The sequence below is a fragment of the Geotrypetes seraphini genome, chromosome 7 (assembly GCF_902459505.1).
Source record: "Geotrypetes seraphini chromosome 7, aGeoSer1.1, whole genome shotgun sequence".
In the NCBI taxonomy this organism is placed as follows: Eukaryota; Metazoa; Chordata; class Amphibia; order Gymnophiona; family Dermophiidae; genus Geotrypetes; species Geotrypetes seraphini.
This window is the reverse complement of record NC_047090.1, coordinates 121230722-121251229: the sequence shown is the minus strand read 5'-3', so window position 1 is coordinate 121251229 and position 20508 is coordinate 121230722. Positions and strand designations below refer to the sequence as shown.

The window sequence follows — 20508 nt, the reverse complement described above, 5'->3', positions numbered from 1 at the left end:
AGAAGTAAAGGATTAATACTGCAGTGGGTTTCTTCATATTTAACAAAACATTTCAATAAATAAGATTGCTTTCTGCAGCTTTTTAAAATGTTGCATATTGTCCATCATTCTTAACTGTCCAACTAAGTTGTTCCACATTTTCACCCCTGCTATCAAAATCGCCTTCATCCTAGTCTCCGCATATTTCACACGCTGCATTCCATCTAGTGACAAGCACATCGTCATCTCATATCTTAAAGGGGGTTATACAATGTCATAGCTTGTGATAAATACCAAAGTATGCCATTATGCACTGCCTAAAATATTAACACTAAAGCTTTAAACAAAATTCTACATTTAACAGGAAGCCAGTATAACTGTCGCAAAAGGAGGGAGGGGGTTACATGTCCCAACCTATCACTTCCAAAAATCATTCATTCAGTGGCATTCTGGACTACCTGCAGTGCCCAACACTTAAAGAGGATCCCATCCCCAGGTATAAGGCATTGCAATAGTCCAATTTCTGTAATATTATACATTGAACTACTATCTGAAAATCATATTTTGATAACATTGGCTTCAGTCTATTCAATAGCTACTTTTGGAAAAATGAAGATTTCACTGTAGCTAACACTTGATCTCTCACTGATAATGTCGAATCTAACCAAATTCCAAGAATTTTAATTTTCTTCCTCACTGGTATTCTCATGAGATCTACTTTAATATTTCCATCAAAGGAAGTTCCTATAGGTAACAGAGTTCCACAGGGGGTCAGCATTATTATTTAATATTTATATGATGAAATAAAGGGAAGTGGAGTTGGCCATTGGGAAAAGCTCTACCTTAAAGGCACTTGGTTAGGTATCAAGCTCAGTTTTATAAGATTATGAAAGCAGATATAATGCAACCACTTACTAATATGTTTAACATGTCGGTTAATGCAGAGGACATGCCGGAAACTCTTAATGTAGCTCAATTATTAGTGCTTCTGAAGTCAGGAAGCGATCCCACCAGGCCAGATTCCTATCGACCCATTTTGTTGCTTAACTTTGAGGTAACGTTATTAGCCAAAGTTATGGCCAATCGATTAGCAAGGATTCTGCCCAAACTACTCCATGATTTTCAGGTGGGGTTTGTTCACGGCAAGTCAGCAGCAAATAATCTGACATCCTTGGAATTTTGAACCAGAGAGAAAATGCCATCCTTGCTTATAAGTTTTGACGCTAAGAAGGTATCTGATAAACTCATCCTTTTAGAAAACCATAGCGCAGTTTTTAGCACCAGCCGGAACGGTAACAGCTTCGATGCTCATAGAATTCCTATGAGCGTCCTAGCTGTTACTACCACGGTTGGCACTAAAAACCGCACTACAGTTTTGTAAACAGTGGGAGGGGGTGGGGGAGGAATTAAGTGGGATTATTTATATGCTTATACTGACTAAATATGGTTTACTGGACATTTAGTAACATAGTAAATGACGGCAGATAAAGACCTGCATGGTCCATCCAGTCTGCCCAAACATACACTCTATAATTAATGATTTAATTTAAATTGTTTCTTAGATATTTCTGGGCCAGAAACTCAAAGCTCTGCTCAGTATTGTGCATTTATTGTATCAGCTGTTATTTATTTATTTAATTTGTTTTCTATCTGTTCTCCCAAAAGAGAACAGATTGTTACAGGTTGATATACATAATATACAATTTGCTATAGTTACAGTATAAAGGTTTGGGGTTTTTTTCATACAAGTTTTTATCCTAATTCAACACATACTTCCAGTGCAAGTAAGTTTTATCCTTACTTGACATATACTAGGGATCTAATGCCAATAAACATAATATGCAGTTTACTGGATAAATCAGACACAGTTACAGTGCAAGATTTATCAATATAAATTTTTAGCCTAATGTGACACATAATACATTAATATTTCTGTATTACAAAGTGGATGTCATGATTATTGTTGTACTGTGGAAATCAGTTGTCATCAATAAAATTGTTTGAAAGTAATATTTATATAATTAAAATTGGTATGTTATTTGATTCATTAACAGTCTGTTATAGGTTATATGCTGATAGAAAACCAATTGAATGATTATATGGATAATTATGTGGAGTTAATGGTAGCACATGGATTACATCTTAATGTGGACAAAACTGAGGTGATGTTTGTCTCACGTGAGGTTGATGAAGGATGGCCAGAATATTTGGATAATGAATGAAAAGCTGAGGGTTAAGAATGAAATGCTCTTGTTAGGAGTAAGCTTGGATTCAAAATTAAATATGAGTGCTCAAGTGCTAAAAACCATTCAATCAGGTTTTGCCCAGCTTCATCTCCTGTATTGTTTGAAGTCAATGTTATCCCCTTTTGTCTTCAGAACTGATGTGCAGGGAATGATATTGTGGAGACCGATTTAGATATCCCCAAATACAAAGTATTATGTACTTATCCTGGTAAGCTTTTTTCCAGTAGATAGACAAATGGTCACATGCCATCTGTAGAATCCATTCTGGATTTTTTTCTCTGTGCCTCTGCTGTACTTCACTGTGCAAGGTCAATCTGGAGCCAGATCCGCCAAATGACTTGGCCTATCATGGGCTAGGGAGAAAAGACATACGGGAGAATCTCATGAGACCATGGCTGCTTCCGGGCTTGGATCTTCGACTGAATAAACGATCTGCTTTCTTGTTCTTTGCCATGGCCATGTCACACTATGGTTCAGAATGCCGTTGAGGACAGAGTCCACTCACTCTGATCCAAAATCTGTCTGCTGAGGAAGTCGGCTTGAACACTGTTGACTCCCACCAAATGCGCCAACAGAAAAAGAAGGCAGACTTCCTGAGCCAGAGGGGTGCTGTTGGTCCCTCCCTATCGATTGACAGGATACTGCCATCACATTGTTGGAGAAGACCCTGACCCGCTTGGCCCTCCAGAGTCTTCTGCAGTTGCACCAGAGCCAGCCAAATGGTTCTCAGTTCCAACCGGTTGATTGACCACTTCCTCTGAGAGAATGTCCAACACCCCTGGATGGGACAATTGCAGTGGACTCCCCAGTCCCAAAGGCCGACACCTGTCATCGCCATGATCCAGCCAAAGTCCACCAATCCGCAGCCAAAGTCTGTGTGATCTCAATGCAGGCAGAGCTGAATAATCAGGAGCTAAGGAGCCCAAAGAAGTACAGCAGACGCATAGAGAAAAAATCCGGAGTGGTTTCCTTCTGCAAACAGCACACGGACATGGAAACACAACCCATCTGTCTAGATTATAATGTCTCACCTATTGCATTGGAAAGAAGATTATTGAGATAAGAACACCCTAGCCATGGCTCTATCCAGGCCCCAACCTTTTCTCTCCCTCCCAACCCATGATTTCCCATCCCTCATGGGCCTTCCTGGGCACCGGGTCCAGCCGGGGGGATCTTGGGGACAGGAGCCCTCTCAGGGATGCTGCCAGCTCAACCTTAAAATGCCCCCACTCTACCATATTTAAGGTAGCCCCCTCGGCCTACTGAGGTACCAAGTGGTCCAGTGATAGTCTTCAAGGTAGGAATGCAGCCCTTTTGCTCTTGCCTCCTCACAGCTGTCTTCTAAAATGGGGCCGTGACCTTTCCCAGATGCGTGTAACATTTCCAGTAATATCAGACGAGGTCGCGGCAGCCATTTTAGAAGGCAGAAAGGTCTGCACTCCTACCTCGAAGAACGCAGGACCACCAGATACTTCAGTAGGTCTGGGGGGCAGAAGAGCTGCAAGTTGCCCTAGCCCATGCAGCAACTCTTCCTTCCTTCCCTCTTCCCACACCCCCTACCAATGTGTTCAGCATCTCTTTCCCTCTCTTCCCACCCACCCCCGAGCCTGTGCAGTGTCTTACCAGCCTTTCTCTTCAGGCCGCTGGCAGTGTTACTTCCCTCCTCCATGCTACTGGTAGCTGATTGGAAGCCTTCCCTCTGACACAAAACACGTCGGAGAGAAGGTTTCAGGGTCAGCTGCCAGTGGTCTGAAAAGAGTGAGCAAGTATGCCATAGGAAGCTGCCATCTCTGCCAGATCCCCGAGGACCTGGGGAGATTCCCGTGGTCCCCGTGCAGCTCTCTAGTACATTGTACTATACTGAGTTAAAGCTAACTGAGAAATGTATTAGTCCAATAAAATGGTATTTTCTTATTTTCCATTTTTGTTTTATTTCTATTTGTTAATTTGTAAGTGATGATTTTTATTTGTCTACTTTCTTTATATTTTGCAGTATTAGGGGATGTGTCACTGGTTCTGCGATGCTGCATTGTACACTGTCTGGTTTCTTAGTGGTTCTGTTTAATTTTTGTCTACATATTTATATTTTTAGTTTGTGATTACTTATTCCATACTGGGCAAGGGTGTATCTGTGCTCTGTGTGTATGATGTACTTCTTTACCTTAATCCTATCGTTACAGTAGGTCCTGTATGTTTTAATTATGTTACCCTATTTTTATTATGTACAAACTGCTTAGAACTGATAGGCAGTATAGTACATTTTTATTAAACTTGAAACTATAAAAAAGACATGGTTTTCTGTTAGCATTGACTGTGCATGTTCAATCTGTACTAATTTGGCTTCTTTAGTTTTGCAATGGGTATACACTTCTCCCTTCGTATTTGCAGTTTCAGCAATCGTGATTGCAATTATTCACGGTTTTTAGTTTGCTGGCTCCTTCCCCCCAAAATTACATCAGCTTGCAAAGAGAAATTGCTGAGTCCAAGTGTTTACAGAGAAAATCGCTGATTCCCAGCACTTTCTTCACCGTGTTTTGCTTCTCTTTCAGGAACAGGTCAGGTCTCCCACCATGCAGTGAGCACTAGAACATCAAATGCTGTCTTTTCCTAGGTGCACCCTCGTTGTGTGACTCCATGGATTATCACTAAATATATATACTGTACTGTATATTTTCATAGAGAGAAGAAGGTGTTCAAAATGATTGGCCCTGGGTGTCAAATATACTGCCGTTGGCCAGAGATTGTTTTCCAGTAATTTCAATATCCCACTCCTAAGTATCGGGCAAAGAAAACATACAAAATAATTTATTTATTTCAGAACTGATGGAAGCTATATTCACACACCTCCACCTACTTCCTCAACACAAAGTAAAAACCTCGTGACATTGAGTCCCTCCTGATGCATCTTTTAGATAGACGGTACAGTACATCGAACGGAGAAGCTAATACCAACACATACACAAGCCTCTGAAAACAGGCTAAACCCCCATTGTGTGTCCCAGGCAGTGAAATGGAATGGGCCTTGGCCAACACAGTATCAGCTTCTACTGAGCTGGGAGACTTGGTTTGTTCGATCCCCTCCAACTTATAAAGGTGCTCCAAAGTCCCTATACCGCACTGTGACCCTCGGGTATTTGCAGTTTAGCATTCTCAACTATAATGTTATGCTTCAAATTAAAAGCAGCAGAGAATAGAGCGCTGCCGCTTTGATTTATCCCCTCCACGCATGCTCTGGTCGCCTCCGCTCACCTGCACTACCGCGCCGCGTCCACGTTCACGTTCAGACTTCTTCTCGGTGCCGCGGTGTACGCTTGCTCTCGTTCCTTCTCGATCGCGAGAACACAGCATGCGTACGGGCACCCGTACGACTCAAACCTGTGCAGTTGACGAAACGTGTGCGGAGCAGAAACTGAAGCTACTTGTACCAAACCAAAAGGTGAGGAAAGAGACTGGGGGAGAAGGGAAGAGAAAAACAAAAAGTAGACCACCGAAGAGGTTCCACAAAAACGAAAGCAAAGCGGAAGGCAAAAAATGTGGAACCGATGATCTTGCACCATTTTCAAATAAAGCTTTTTAACAAGATCATCGGTTCCACATTTGGAGAAGGGAAGAGAAACATTCAGCTTTGAAGAAAAAGCAGCAGAGACAACTGGGGTGAAGGGACAGATACACGTTAAAGCGAACAGATGGACGAGATAGAATAAATAAGAGGAAGACGACAGATTTCGAGATAAGAAATGAGGGGGCAAATGATCAAAAATGGGGACAACCAGAAAAACGGAGACCAAATAACTACTACTAATCGATTTCTATAGCGTTACTAGACATACGTTGCGCTGTGCATCAAAATGTAGAAGAGACAGTACCTGCTCAAAAGAGCTTACAATCTAGTCACGACAAACAAATTTGACAAGAAGCTGCATTAATTAATACACAGTAATCAGGATTATAAATCAAAGAACACAGAAGGGTTGGCAAACAGGTGGTTTTACTTTTAACTCCCCCCCCCCCTTTCAAAACTGTAGTGCGGTTTTTAGCGCTAGCCTCAGTGGTAACAGCTCCCGACGCTCATATAATTCCTACGAGCATCGGAGCTGTTACTGCCACGGCCGGCGCTAAAAAATGCACTACAGTTTTGTTAAAGGGGGGGGGGGGGGGTTAGTGTCCCCTTACTAATTAATTTGGGCCCGTTTGGAAATAAAGCTTCCCTATAAAACTCTGGTAGCCCATAAATAGTGTGGAGGTTTTTAGGATGCATAACTACTGTTGGGGGGGGGGAGGAGTGGAGGGGGGTTAAATGCAAATTGGTAACCATATATATGAATGAAAGTTAAGATAACTTTATTTTGAATTACTCATGGTTACCAGCATTTCACCACACAAAAGAGAAGGGAAGCAACATGGTTTGCTTTTCTTGTACATCCTTGATTTTTACCATAGTTTTTATCTTTGGTAAAAACTGTGTGTTCCATCTCATATTACATGGTAAGCCTGACAGATTATTTTAAAGAATTTTGACACCCACTTCAAATACCAAGATCTTTCAGTGCACAAGAAATTAGTTGAATTTGTAAAATATTCTAGGATACTTAGCCTATAAAATAGAAACATACTAGAATTCATATTCAGCATCACATTAAAACATCATTTCCCCCCCCCCTCACACACACTTTTACTAAGCAGTGGTAGAGGCTTCTACTGTAGCCCAAAGCGGGGGAGTACTTGGCACTCTGAACCATGTTAGAAACCTCTACTGTGGCTTAGTAAAAGAGGGCCCCTATTTGCTGCTCAGCTTTAATATATCTGAAACATTTTTAGTTAGTTGTGTTTTTCTAGCTCATATCCCTTAATATTCTGGAATTTGCCAACCTATTTTAATACAGAATACTGTGTAGTCTGCCATATCTCAGAATGCCTGGCTTTGGAGTTCAAAAATCAGAACTTGTTCAATGTTCCTAATGACAAAGACAGGTTTAATAAAGTTCACAATGAATGTAAGATCACATGAACTAGTTAAAATTCAAGATGAATAATTACAAGGTATTTACATTTTATAGAAAGAAAAAATATATGTATTTTTAGCTCAAGGCATTTTTTTTTTGTAAGGTCTGACAAAATGATTGGGGGAGAGAAAGGCAAGCACCTGACTTTTCTTCCTTCTCCTCTCCCCTCTCCCTGAGACCCACCATATTCCCAACTAGAGAATGACACGGGGATAAAATCTGTCCCCGTCACCAGACCACTGTCCCCTTCACTGCTCTGTCCCCGAACCCGCCATCTCCTTCATCGCCCTGTCCCCGTCCCCTTCACTGCCCCGTCCCCGCAGCATCCACCCTACCCTCTTGCCACCTCACCACCTTTCAGCGACCCAAGAATCTCCCTCCCCTTACCTTCATGGTGTAAAGAAACTTAAGGGAGGGAAGGTGCGCAGTTACCGATCAAGTGCGGCCCCTTCCCTCCCTCTGGCCAAATCTATCCCCCTCCCTCCCCCTTACCTTCGCGGTGCTTTAGAAAAGAAACTGATGCTGGTGAAGTCTGCCTGTGCCGCCCTGCAGTCACGTGTGTGTGGGCGGAAGCTTCTTCTCTGACAATTGTCATTTTATAAACACAAATAAAACAGAGCAAGGTTCAAGAAAAACCATCTCCCCTCCCTTTCACAAATATCCTCTTCACTATTGTGAAAACTGAACAAACCAAATTGCTACAGAATGCTACATAAAAAAATCAAGCTAACAGAATACTTTAGTCACATATGGCAAGAATAATGTTAGGGGAGTGCAACTAAGGCAACTTCCCCCTGGTCAGAGAGAGAGTCCTAAGCCAGCTGGAAGCTAAAGAGCACAGCCTGGACTTTGCATCCTCAGTTATGTCTAATACCAGCTCTAGCAGGATACATATTTCAAATCTAAATATTCTAATCACAAAATATAAAATAATTTCTTTTTTTTTTCTTTTTGTTGTCTGGTAATTTTATTCTTCAAATCACATTGGTCTCAGGCTTTGGTTTTAGGTTCCTTCTGTCTTCATCATGGCATGGTTGGCTCCTGAAGGTAAAATAGGTGTAAGAGGAGCTGGGGAGAAGATGCCGAGTCTGGCATGGGTGCAATTTTTTTTACCACAGGAGTAAGACTTTTTAACACTCCCACGGGGCGGTAAAAGATCTTGTCCCCATTCCCGTGGGGCAGTGAAAAGTCTTGCCCCCCATTCCTGTGGTAAACCAGTTGCAAATGTCTCCATTCCTGCGGATATACTGCAGTGACCCACGGTTTACCGCGGTAAACGGTCTCCGTGTCATTCTCTATTCCCACACATACTTTCTGCAGAGGGTAAAAGCGTGTGTGCTGTTAAACTGCACATTTACTTTCACTTGTGGGTTCAAACTGCATTGTTCCCTGTGACCTGGCCAAGTCACTTAAACTTTAAACTTCACTCTAGATTCTACTGGTAACCAATGTAAAGTTTTCATCAGCGGAGTAACATACTCAAATCTGTTTTTATTAAATATCAGTCTAACTGTAGTATTTTGTAACAGCTGTAATCATTTTAAATTTGCTTTACTAACAACACCATGATAGACTGAATTACAATAATCTAATTGGGCCAGTATGATCAAGTGAACAAGAGTAGGAAAATGACTTCGATAAAACAATAGACGGACAGATTTTAGTCTACATAAGCTACCAAAACTTTTCCTGATCAGATGCCATTGAAGTTCTCAACTACTTGTTGAAAGAATCTGGCTAACTTGTGGGAGATGTTACTATTGTTTCTAGGGCAGTGATTGATCAGGCCTAAGTGCTAAAAAAGAATGCTATCAAGATTGGCTCTCTAGAAGAAAAAAGGGAAGAGTAACAAGCTCTCAGAAAAGCCTTGGTGAAAGATGATTCTCTAAATATTAAAGTGAGGGGAACAATTACAAACTTTTAAAATTTTCTAAGTCCCTATTGGTCCTTTCAAGAGATCCTTAAAATGCCACTGGAAGCTTTGCCACCAGTGGTAAGAGCCTAATGTTTACCATCTGGGGACAGTTGGGAACTGGATTTGACTAGGATGAGGCCTGGGCCAATATAGCACCTACAGGCTTCCTAAAATCCTTGTTGGAGATGATTACTCAGAGGACCACATTGCCTTGGAATCTGATTGCAATGCTGCTTATGCTTATTCTTTAAACATATGAATGATTTGTTTGTGAGTTCAAAAATATATATATTTCCTGATGTTTCCCAATACAGAAATGGTGCCAGGAGCTCATAGCTCTGTGGTCTAGAGCAATGTTCTTCAACCTTTTGACACCTATGGACTGGCGGAAATGAAATAATTATTTTGTGGACTGGCACCGGTTATTTTGTGGACTGGGCTATGTCATGGGCCAGATCCTGCCCATCTCCACCCAATCTCCGCCCCCACCCCCATAATAGTACTAATTGTAACACCATTTTTTCCATTCATTTTTCATATATATACACACACACACAATATAATCGTATTAATAACACATAATGGTTAACCACGAAATTTAACTACACAGAGCACACTATATGCTTCTCAATATTCATTCATACCAGAACACAGATAACCCCATGCAAATATGGGACTAAAAACTAAAAGTACTAATATATACAAACAAACCCTAAGATGCAAGACTGCATGCAGTACAACCCCAGAGGAAAAGAAACAAATGCATTTCTTCCTGAACAGACAGCAGATGTAAATCAATCACTAAATTAAAAAATAAAATCATTCCCCCTACCGTTGTTGTCTCCCTCCCTCCATGCTGTGCCTTGCCTTCTGGCCTGCCCCCCGGTGTTATCTACAGGCCGGCTCCTTCTTCCTCAGTGCTGCAGTGCACAAAGCCGTGGGCAGCGTCCCATGCCTCAGCTGAAAGCCTTCCCTCTGACGTTGCCAAATAGCCCATCTGGTCTACCCATCCGCAGTAACCATTATCTCTTTCTCTCTCCAAGAGATCCCACCTGCCCGAATAATAAAAACTCTTATTGTCAGTTACAAAGTGTGTCCTGGCATGTATGTGTGTGTGTGTGGATAAGTCACCTGGAAATCCTATCCAGCCTGTTCCAGCATGCTATAACTTGGAATAATCGACCTGCCATGCAAATTTACAGTTTAGCTTGACAGCATTTGAACTTTCCATACTATTTCTGCTTCAGTCACTTGCTATTCTATTCTTAATTCTGGCTAGTGCTGCACTAGAGGAGGTCAGATCTAATTTCTGCCTAATGTAAATTGGCCTTGCTGTATTTGTAGGCTCAGAGGGCAGGCCTGAGGAGTGTGACATATGAGATTCTATAAAATGCGACTGGCGACTTTCGCCTTACCCATGGGACTGATTCTCACTAGAACCATGGCTTGGATTTCAAGTGGGAAAACGCATGCTGAGCTTATCAACAACCTCCACAGTGAGTACTGACTGACTCCAGCAAAACATAAGGAACAATGTGTAAAAGACAGGGCTAGAGTTCTCATCAAGTGGATTTTCATATTTCATTTAAAATAATTTGGTTATACTGTAGAACTTGCTCATTTAACTTTAGGCCTTCTGATTTTATCAGAAGCAGATTTTTCAGGCTGCACTGACTTCATTTTCTAAAGTTATAACAAACAGTTCTAAGTCAAAGCTTCTTATGTGTTTGCCTGTCAGTAACAGATCCAGCCCCTCTGTGAGTTTTGGTGGCTGGGACTAGTGAAAATTGTATTTTTCATAGATCTCTAACTACTGCAGCATTCTCCATAACAGCTCTCCCTGACAAGTGACTGGAAAAGGGGTACAGTAAGCTCCCCCACAGCCAGTGTTTATTCAAGAAATTATGTTGGGAGATATACTAGGGCTAAGTTATCCATGCCAGGGGTGTGGAATCTTTTCTAGATGATAGGCTACATTAATAATTATATCTTTGAAGGGAGGAGACAGTAAAGGCCAGATTCTGCAAATGATGTCTAAATCGGCTGGCGCCTAGAAAAATTGCACCAGCCATTTGTCAATCACACTTAAGCGTTGTTAACAGAATCACAGCTACTGGCACCTAAGAAAAAAACTTAGGCACTGGTAATGTAGGGCTTTAAAACTCTGGCCTATATTACTGTCATTTTGGGAGAATTGTGCTTAGCGGCACCTAAGGTCATCTCTGCCTCTAACCATGCCTATTTTGACCTTAGGTGCGATTCTGGTGCCTAATTTTTTTTTAAAACAAGTTTTTCATTGGTTTTAAATGGCACGGTCATTTACCACACTGATTAAAGCCAATTAAAGCAATTAAGATAGGTGTGGGTAAGCATGATCTAGGCGCTAACTTACAGCCCAATGTCTGGGAGAGAACATAAGCAATGCCTCCGCTGGGTCAGACCTGAGGTCCATCGTGCCCAGGAGTCCACTCACACGGTGGCCCAACAGGTCCAGGACCTGTGCAGTAATCCTCTATCTATACACTTCTATCCCCTTTTCCAGCAGGAAATTGTCCAGTCCTTTCTTAAACCCCAGTACCGTACTCTGCCCTATTACGTCCTCTGGAAGTACATTCCAGGTGTCCACCACACGTTGGGTAAAGAAGAACTTCCTAGCATTCATTTTGAACCTGTCCCCTTTCAACTTTTCCGAATGCCGTCTTGTTCTTTTATTTTTTGAAAGTTTGAAGAATCTGTCCCTCTCTACTCTCTCTATGCCCTTCATGATCTTGTAAATCTCTATCATATCCCCTCTAAGTCTCCTCTTCTCCAGGGAAAAGAGACCCAGTTTCTCCAATCTCTCAGTGTATGAAAGGATTTCCATCCCTTGTACCTCGGGTTTCTGCTTCCCACATGTAATACTTTACATTTCTCAATGTTGAACTTCATCTGCCATCTCGTCGCCCATTCCCCTAGTTTGTTCAAGTCTCTTTGCAATTCTTCGCAGTTCTCTTTAGTCCGAGCTCCACTAAATAGTTTGGTGTCGTCCGCAAATTTTATTATCTCACACTTTGTCCCTGTTTCTAGATCATTTATGAATATATTAAATAGCAGCGGCCCAAGCACCGATCCCTGCGGAATGCCACTCGTGACCCTCCTCCAGTCCGAGTAGTGGCCCTTCACCCCTACCCTCTGTTTCCTACCCGCCAACCAGTTTCTGATCCATCTATGTACATCTCAGTCCACCCCATGGTTCTTCAGTTTCCGGAGTAGACGTTCATGAGGCACCTTGTCAAAGGCTTTTTGGAAATCTAGGTATATGATGTCTATGGGGTCTCCTCTGTCCATCCGTTTGTTAATTCCTTCGAAGAAATGCAATAAGTTAGTTAGGCACGATCTCCCCCTACAGAAACCATGTTGGCTGGTTATCAGAAGTTTGTTTCTTTCAAAATGATCATCGATGTTTTCGTTTATCAGTGCCTCTGCCATTTTCCCCAGAACCAAGGTCAGACTCTCCGGTCTATAGTTTCCCGGATCTCCCCTCGAACCTTTCTCGAAGATTGGAGTAACATTCGCCACTTTCCAGTCTTCTTTTTAAAGATGGGCGTAACGTTGGCTATCTTCCAATCCTCTGGGATCACGCCTGTTTTCAGGGATAGGTTGCAAATTTGCTGCAGTAGTTCCGCTATCTCCTCCTTTAATTCCTTCAGAACCCTTGGATGGATTCCGTCCGGACCCGGGGATTTGTCAGTTTTTAGTTTTTCTATCTGCCTGCGCACATCTTCCAGGCTCACTTCCATGGATGTTAATTTTTCTGCTTGATTTCCATTGAAGAATTGCTCAGGTTCCGGTATGTTGGTTGTGTCTTTGTTTGTGAATACAGACGAAAAGTCTTTCCGCGACTTCTTTCTCCTCCTTCACCACTCCCTTCCTGTCTCCGTCGTCCAGCGGTTCCACCTCCTCCCTAACCGGCTGCTTCCCTTTAACATATCTAAAAAATGGTTTGAAATTTCGTGCTTCCCTGGCTAGCCTCTCTTCATTCTCTCTTTTGGCTTTTCGAACCACACGGTGACATTCTTTTTGATACTTCCTGTGCTCTTTCCAGTTCCCCTCAGTTTTGTCCTTTTTCCATTTCCTGAATGAATTTTTCTTATTGCCTATCGCCTCCTTCACTATTTTAGTTATCCATGCCGGGTCTTTTGTTCGACTCTTTTTGCACTCCTTTCTGAATCTGGGGATATACAGATTTTTACGCCTCAACATTATTAGCTAGACTTGAGCTCTCTGAAACATATGGAAAGCACAGAGATGGTGTACAAATTCTTTACATACCTGTTTAAGATAGTACAGTGTTGAACAGACTCGTTATCTTCCTCATTTTCTGGTTCTGTGAGCACTTCTTATTTTAGTTGGGCACTAGATTGCCCAGATCAGGGTCCGAGAAGACAAAAACAGATTCCCTAAGCCATAGCTGATAACATGGTGCAGTGGTCCAATACATCTAAGTTACATTGTAAAGAGGAAGGATGGCTTTCTAGTTTGGGGGGTTGGGTGATGTGGGTTGGTTTGAGGTCTTTGGGGTACTGTATGTAACCACAGTGGGAGGGGGGGAACCGGGGGGGTACACTTGAGCAGTTTATAGTTGCACTTTGCTGTTTTGGTGCTGAACGGGGTTTGTTTTCTTGCTGGGTTCTTTTGATTTGTTTCCTTGTTGGTCATTGTGTTATTGTTAGTTGTTGGGGGTGGGGAGGGGTTCTGGGGCACTAACCAAAACTGAGTGACTTGCGATGTTCTGTATTACATTGTTTACTAGTGTTTAAGCCCGTTACATTAACAGGTGCAAGAATATATGTCTGTCTGTATTTCTTTCTGTCTATCTCTCTCCCTGGCCCGCTGTCTGTCTGTCTTTCTTTCTGTATGTCTCTCTCCCTAGCCCCCTTTGTCTGCCTGTCTCTCTCTCTGGCCCCCCCTATCTGTCTGTATCTCTGGCCCCCTGTTTGTCTATCTTTCTTTCTGTCTGTCTCTCTCCATGCCCCTGTCTCTTTCTTCCTTTCTTTATGTCTCTCTCCCTCCCACTGTCTATCTTTCTTTCTTTCTTTCTGTCTGTCTCTCTTCCTGGCCCCCTTTGTCTGTCTGTCTCTCTCTCTGGCCCCCTGTCTATCTCTGTTTCTATGGCCCCCCCGTCTATCTTTCTTTCTTTCTGTCTCTCTCCCTGCCCCTGTCTCTTTCTATTAGAGAATGACACGGTGAAAAAATTGGTCCCCGTCACCGTCTCACCATCCTCTGCACCGCCCCGTCACCGCCATTCCATTCACCGCCCCGTCACCGCCACTGCCATCCCATTCACCGCCCCGTCACCGCCACTGCAACCCCATTCACCGCCCCGTCACCGTCACCGTCGCATACATAAAAGCCTCAAACGGGTACGATTTTATATAATTTTCTTTATTTACGTTTAAAGGAAACATTCTGTAAAACTTTAAAACTTTGTTTAATATTACTTAAAAACTATACAAAAACAAATAATTGTGTATTCTAAATTGCAAAAACAAACCAACCCCCAAACCGTAAAATAAAGCTACGGGACATAGAAAAGTCTTGCACGTACAGATTTAGCCACAATAAGTGTGGGAACCATACAGTGATATATGGGCAAATGCATTCATGCATGCGCACGTAAACTTGGGTGCATCTGAATAGACAGGAGACGCTTCTCAAGTTTACATTCTTTATTTGAACAGGAGCAAGGCCTAGTATGAACTACGGCGCTGGACAGTCCGGAAATTAACTTTCTCTCACCCTCTTAATCCCCAGCCTCTACACGTTTCCATACTAATCACCCCTCTTCAATCCAGATCCTCCCTCCCCCTAGGTCTAGCATCTCTCCCTCCCTAATTCCATGCTACTCGGTCCACCATGTCTCTCCCTGCCCCCCGTTTGCAGCCCGGTATCTCTCCCTCGTTATCAAACTCCCCACATCCTACCTTCGTACTCTTCGCTGTCACTGACAACTCCTACACCTCGCCTAAAACCCAACCTCGAAGACGTCCCACACCGACGTCCCGCCCTCCTCTGACGCAGCTTCGCCTCCCGCCCTCCCCCCCCCCTCTGACGGAACTTCCTGTTTCCGGGAGGGCGGGCGCGGCAGAGGGAAAGCTCCGGGGCCGTCGCAGGTACCTGTATAAATTGCTGTTTGCTGCCGGCGATCTCGAAAACAAGTTCGGAGGTAGGGCTGGTGGGGGTTGAGATGGAGGGGGGGATGTGGTGCTATGGGGGGGGGAGGAAGAGCGAGAGAAAGAAAGGGAAAGGGAGTCCCGGGTCCTTGGGGGGGGGTGCTCGGAGCGTGAGGGCAACCGAATGTGTCGGGACTTGGCGTCTCTGGGGAAAATGTGTACTCGGCGGAGAAATCTAACACCCGTTCACGAACACGGTGAAACACGGGTAAATAGCGGTTCTTAGAAGAGGGGACATTGGCCTGCGGGGACAAATCTATTCACCGTTTCCGCGGGCGGTGAATGGCCTTGTCCCCGTCGCCGCAGCGACTGCTAGTTTTCTTCCCCGTTTTCGGCGGTGACCCGCGGCTTAAATGCGGTGGCCGCGGGTAAACCGCCACCGTGTCATTCTCTACTTTCTATCTCTCTCACTCCCGCTGTCTGTCTGTCTCTCTTCCTGGCCTCCTGTCTGTCTGTTTTTCTTTCTGTCTGTCTCTCTTCCTGGCCTCTTGTCTGTCTGTCTTTCTTTCTGTGTGTCTCTCTCTAAGCCAGGGGTGCCCACACTTTTTTGACTCGCGAGCTACTTTAAAAATGACCAAGTCAAAATGATCTACCAACAATAAAATAAAAAAAAAAAAAACACAACACACACTGTATGCATAGAATTGTTAATTATCATTCCTATTCCGGGGTTTTTTCAAAGAGGTCAAAGCAGATGACTCTATGCACTGTCACCTCAGTAACAACCATACAAAAATAGACAAATACCCATCCCCTCCCTTTTTACTAAACCACAATAGCAGTTTTTAGCGCAGGGAGCTGCGTTGAATGCCCAGCGCTGCTTTCGACGCTCATAGGCTCCCTGCGCTAAAAAACACTATTGCGGTTTAGTAAAAGGGGGGCCATAGTGCAAAATATAGACAGCAGATATAAATTCAGACACATTTTGATCACTAAATTGAAAATAAAGTCATTTTTCCTACCTTGTCTGGTGATTTCATGAGTCTCTGGTTGCACTTTCTTCTTCTGACTGTGCATCCAATCTTTCTTTCAGCCTGTATACTTCCTCTCCTCCACACCTCATTCCCTCCCCCAACTTTTTCTTCCTCTCTCCCTGACCTTTCTTTCTTTCTCTCTTCATGCCCTCTTTCTTTTTTTCTGTTTCTCTTCTTTCCTTCTGTCTCCCTGCCTGCCCCCTTTCTTTCTTTCTTTCTTTCTTTCTTTCTCCCTGCCCTTCCCCAAGCCATTGCCACTGCCGCTGCCATCGGGGAACAGGACCCAAAACACCACCAATGGATAACAGGCCCCAAAGCCGACGACGCCCCATGCTCTCCCTGCTTTGGGCAGACCAGCATTCCTCTCCCCGACGTCAATTCTGCCGTCGGAGAGGAAGTTCCGCCCAGCCAAGCAGCGATTGGCTGGCCCGAACTTCCTCTCCGAAGGCAGAATTGACGTTGGGGAGAGGAAGACTGATCGGTCCGATAGATCGCCAAAGCAAAATGAGTCCTGGATGATCGACTCACTTTGCCTTGGCGAGCTACCCGGCGATCGCGATCGACCTATTGGGCACCCCTGCTCTAAGCCATCTTAATAATGACCTATACAAACCTTTCTTAAATACTGATAAGCTAACTGATTTCACCACATTCTTCGACAACGAAATCCAGAGTTTAATTACACATTGTGTGAAGAAATATTTTCTACGGCTTGTTTTAAATCTACTACTTAGTAGCTTCATCGCGTCTCCCTTAGTCCTAGTATTTTTGGAAAGAGTAAACAAAATGATTCATATCTACCTTTTCCACTCCATTCAGTATTTTATAGCATATCACCTCTGAGCCGTCTCTTCTCAGTGCTGAAGAGCTGTAGCTGCTTTGGCCTTTCCTCATAGGGAAGTCGACCCATCCCTTTTATCATTTTCATCGTCCTTCTCTGTATTTATTTATTCAGTTTTCTATATCATTTTCCCTAGGGGAGCTCAAAATAGTTTACATGTATTTATTCAGGTACTCAAGCATTTTTCCCCATCTGTCCCAGTGGGTTCACAATCTATCTAATGTGCCTGGGGCAGTGAGAGACCAGGTGTCTTGTTCAGGGTCACAGGGGACAACATGGGCTTGAATCCACAACTACAGGGTATCGAGGCTGTAGTTGTAACCCCTGCACTACACTCTCAGACATCGTATGGTTGAAAATAGCAAGGTAACCATTGTTTGATAGAGATAGCAAATATAGTTAACAAAGCATGGTAAAACATAAAATGGCAAAACATGGTACAGTGAAACATGGCATGGTGAGTATAGAATGGCAGAGCATAGCACGGCAGTCATAGTGTGGCTGACAAAGTGAGACATGACTTGGGCAAAAATGGTAAGATAAGCATGTAAACTAAACTAAACTTAAGCTTATATACCACATCTTCTCTATAAGAATAGAGCTCGACACGGTTTACAGTAAAATTTTTTTTAAAAAATACAATAGGGATAGGGATAATATAGAAGGAAATCAAGATCACAATTTTGAAAAAAGCCAAGTTTTCAGATGTTTGCAGAATGATTGGAGAGAGCCCAGATCACGCAACTGGACAGGAAAATTATTCCAGAGCTCAGTAAATTTGAAAAGAAGAGACTTACCTAGTTTTCCAGTATAGATGATGCCTTTCAGCGTAGGAAAGGATAATTTAAGTTTTTGAGAAGGTCTGGTAATCTCAGATCTTGTAGAATTCCAAAATAGAGGGAGCAAGGAAGGACCATACAAGATCTTAAATGTAAAGCAAGCACATTTGAAATAGACTCTAGAAATGTTTTGTATGGAAGACATGATACAGTAAACATTGAATGGCAAACATGATATGAGAGATTATGGTGGTCATAGTATGGCAAACATAGTATGCCTAGTGAGCCGCCAGTGAGTTGATCTGGAGCATCAGATAACCAAAGTCCAATTAACTAAGACTCTACTGTAACCTGTTCTGAGCTCTGTGGGGAGGATGGGATAGAAAATGAATGAACAAAATAAATAAATATAGTAAATATGGTGTATAGTAGAGTATATTCTAGTGGATTAGTATAGAGATGGTGAACATTATGACAAGGTGTGGAAGAACATTGAATGGCGTGATGGTGTGAATAACATGAAGAAAGACCTAGCGAAGCTTGAAGAATGGTCTGAAATTTAGCAGCTAAAATTTAATCCTAAGAAATGCAAGAAAGAAACACGCATTTGGGTTGCAAAATCCCGAGGGAACGGTACAGTCTAGGGGGTGAAGAACTTATATGCACAACAGAAGAGCGGAACTTGGGTGTGATTGTATGTGATAATCTTAAGGTAGCCAAACAGGCTGAAAAAGTGAGGGCGAAAGCTAGAACGATGTTAGGGTGCAGTGGCAAACCTAGCATATGTGACACCCGGGGCCCATCATTTTTGACCCCCCCCCCCATCTGTAAGAAAAACATGATTTATAGTAACAAGCTACACGTCACACATGAGTACCTAGGAAAAGGCAGCATCTTATATACTGCAGTGAGCAGTACAACATCAATACACCCATTGTAAAACTAAACAAGCCAGACTAGTACAGATCAATCCTGCAGTCAATCCTAACAAAAAACCATGTCTTTCAAACACACAGAACACAGAAAATACCTTCGCCTAGTATGGAATATGTAATCACAAACTAACCCCTCCCTCTTTTACAAAACTGTAGTGTGGATTTTAGCCACGGTGGTAACAGCTCTGACGCTCATAGAATTCTGAGCATCAGAGCTGCTACTACCATGGCTGGCGCTAAAAACGCTCCACAGTTTTGTAAAAGGGGGATAAAATAGAAATACATAAACAAAGGTTAAATTGAACCAGTAAGAAACTGGACTCTGCATATAGTGCACCACAGAAACAGTGACACATGTCTCCTAAAGCAATAAATAAATAAAAAACATTTTTCTACCTTTGTCTTCTGTGGTTTATGCTTTCCTCATCTTCTTGTAACTCTCTTCCTTCCATCTACTGTCTGCTGTCTCTCTTCCCCTATATGGCATCTTTTCTCCTTCTATGCCTCTTCCAGAAACTGTATGCCATCTCTCCTTTCACCCCCATTGGTATGGCATTTCTCTCCTCTCCTTCCCTCTCCCACACCTCTCCTCTCAATCCCTTTCCCTTTTTTCCCTCATTTTCCTTTTCAATTTATTTTCTGCATCTGTCTAGATTACGTTCTTACTACCCTCTCATCAATGTCCTTTTTTACTGTCTACCTAAAGCTTGCCACCTCTTTCCCTCACCCCTCCAGTGTTTCTCTAACTCAATCCTTTTCTCCCCATCATGTGCCCTCCTTTTATTTATCCTCTCCTTCCCTCATGTACCCTCTTTCTCCAACCCTTCCATCTAGTACATACTCCTCTCTCTGTCCACTTCCATCCAGCGTCTGCTCCCCTCTTTCTCTCCTCCCATTTCCTTCCTGCATTTGCTTCCTTATCTCTCCCATCTGCACTTCCATCCAGCATAGCCTCCCCACCATCCAATGTCTGCCCTTTCTCTCACCATCCACCCCTCTTCAATCAGCATCTGCCCCCTTTCCCTCCAATAAACTTCCACTCCAATAAACTCTCCCCTTTCTCTGTACATCAATTCCATCAGCACCACCCTTCATACCACCCTGCCCCCTTTCTTTCCGTCCACCACTCTTCCATTCCAGCAGTCCTGCTCCTTTCTCTCCCTTCATGCAGCAAGGTCCCATAATAACTGTAGCTGCCGGCTGCTAGTCCACCCCACTCCGACGTACTTGCTCTGGAGCAGACTCAGCAGCCGCATGCTGGAAGGTCCCACGATGACTCGTCTGCTGGCTCTGCTCCGGAAGAAGTAAGTTACGTTGGAGGGGGTGGACCCAGCAGACGGAGGGAGTTGTGGCAAAGTCCTGCAATGACTGCGTCTGCCAAGTCACCCCCTCTGACGTAACTTACTTCTTCCGGAGCAGAGACGGCAGATGAGTCATCGCTGGACTTTCCTGCACCTCAGCGCGGCTGCTGACTCTACTGCAGAGAAAGTAAGTCAGAGATAACGTGACCATTTATTTTTTTCATCAAAAGGGGACATCTATTAATTGACTGTGTATCCTTTCTTTCATTTCTTTCTTTCTGCACTCAGGCCCAACAATTGTCCCTTTCTATTCCCTCCCTCCT

General features: G+C 43.3%; 2 protein-coding genes across 6 annotated transcripts in view; one reads left to right on the top strand and one right to left on the bottom strand.

Moving 5' to 3' along the window:
- The window catches only part of CCDC32 (coiled-coil domain containing 32), a 65246-nt gene extending 59524 nt beyond the window's left edge, over positions 1–5722 (bottom strand). Inside the window, exon 1 of one of the 4 annotated variants that reach the window (XM_033951276.1) lies at positions 5475–5722. Coding sequence is in view for 2 of the 4 variants with exons in the window: in XM_033951278.1 (XP_033807169.1) it covers positions 5070–5130 (61 nt within the window). In the remaining 2 variants the exon portion in view is untranslated. Of the gene's footprint in view, positions 1–4753; positions 5007–5069; positions 5387–5474 lie in introns of those variants that run through there. The other 3 variants (XM_033951278.1, XM_033951274.1, XM_033951277.1) reach the window with 3 other exon arrangements.
- Positions 5407–20508, top strand: part of LOC117363484 (protein-L-isoaspartate(D-aspartate) O-methyltransferase-like) — a 61680-nt gene continuing 46578 nt past the window's right edge. Inside the window, exons 1-2 of one of the 2 annotated variants that reach the window (XM_033951279.1) lie at positions 5407–5661; positions 10488–10639. In XM_033951279.1, coding sequence (XP_033807170.1) covers positions 10519–10639 — 121 coding nt within the window. In that variant the 5' untranslated portion in view covers positions 5407–5661; positions 10488–10518. The remainder of the gene's footprint in view (positions 5662–10487; positions 10640–20508) is intronic. The other variant, XM_033951280.1, reaches the window with a different exon arrangement.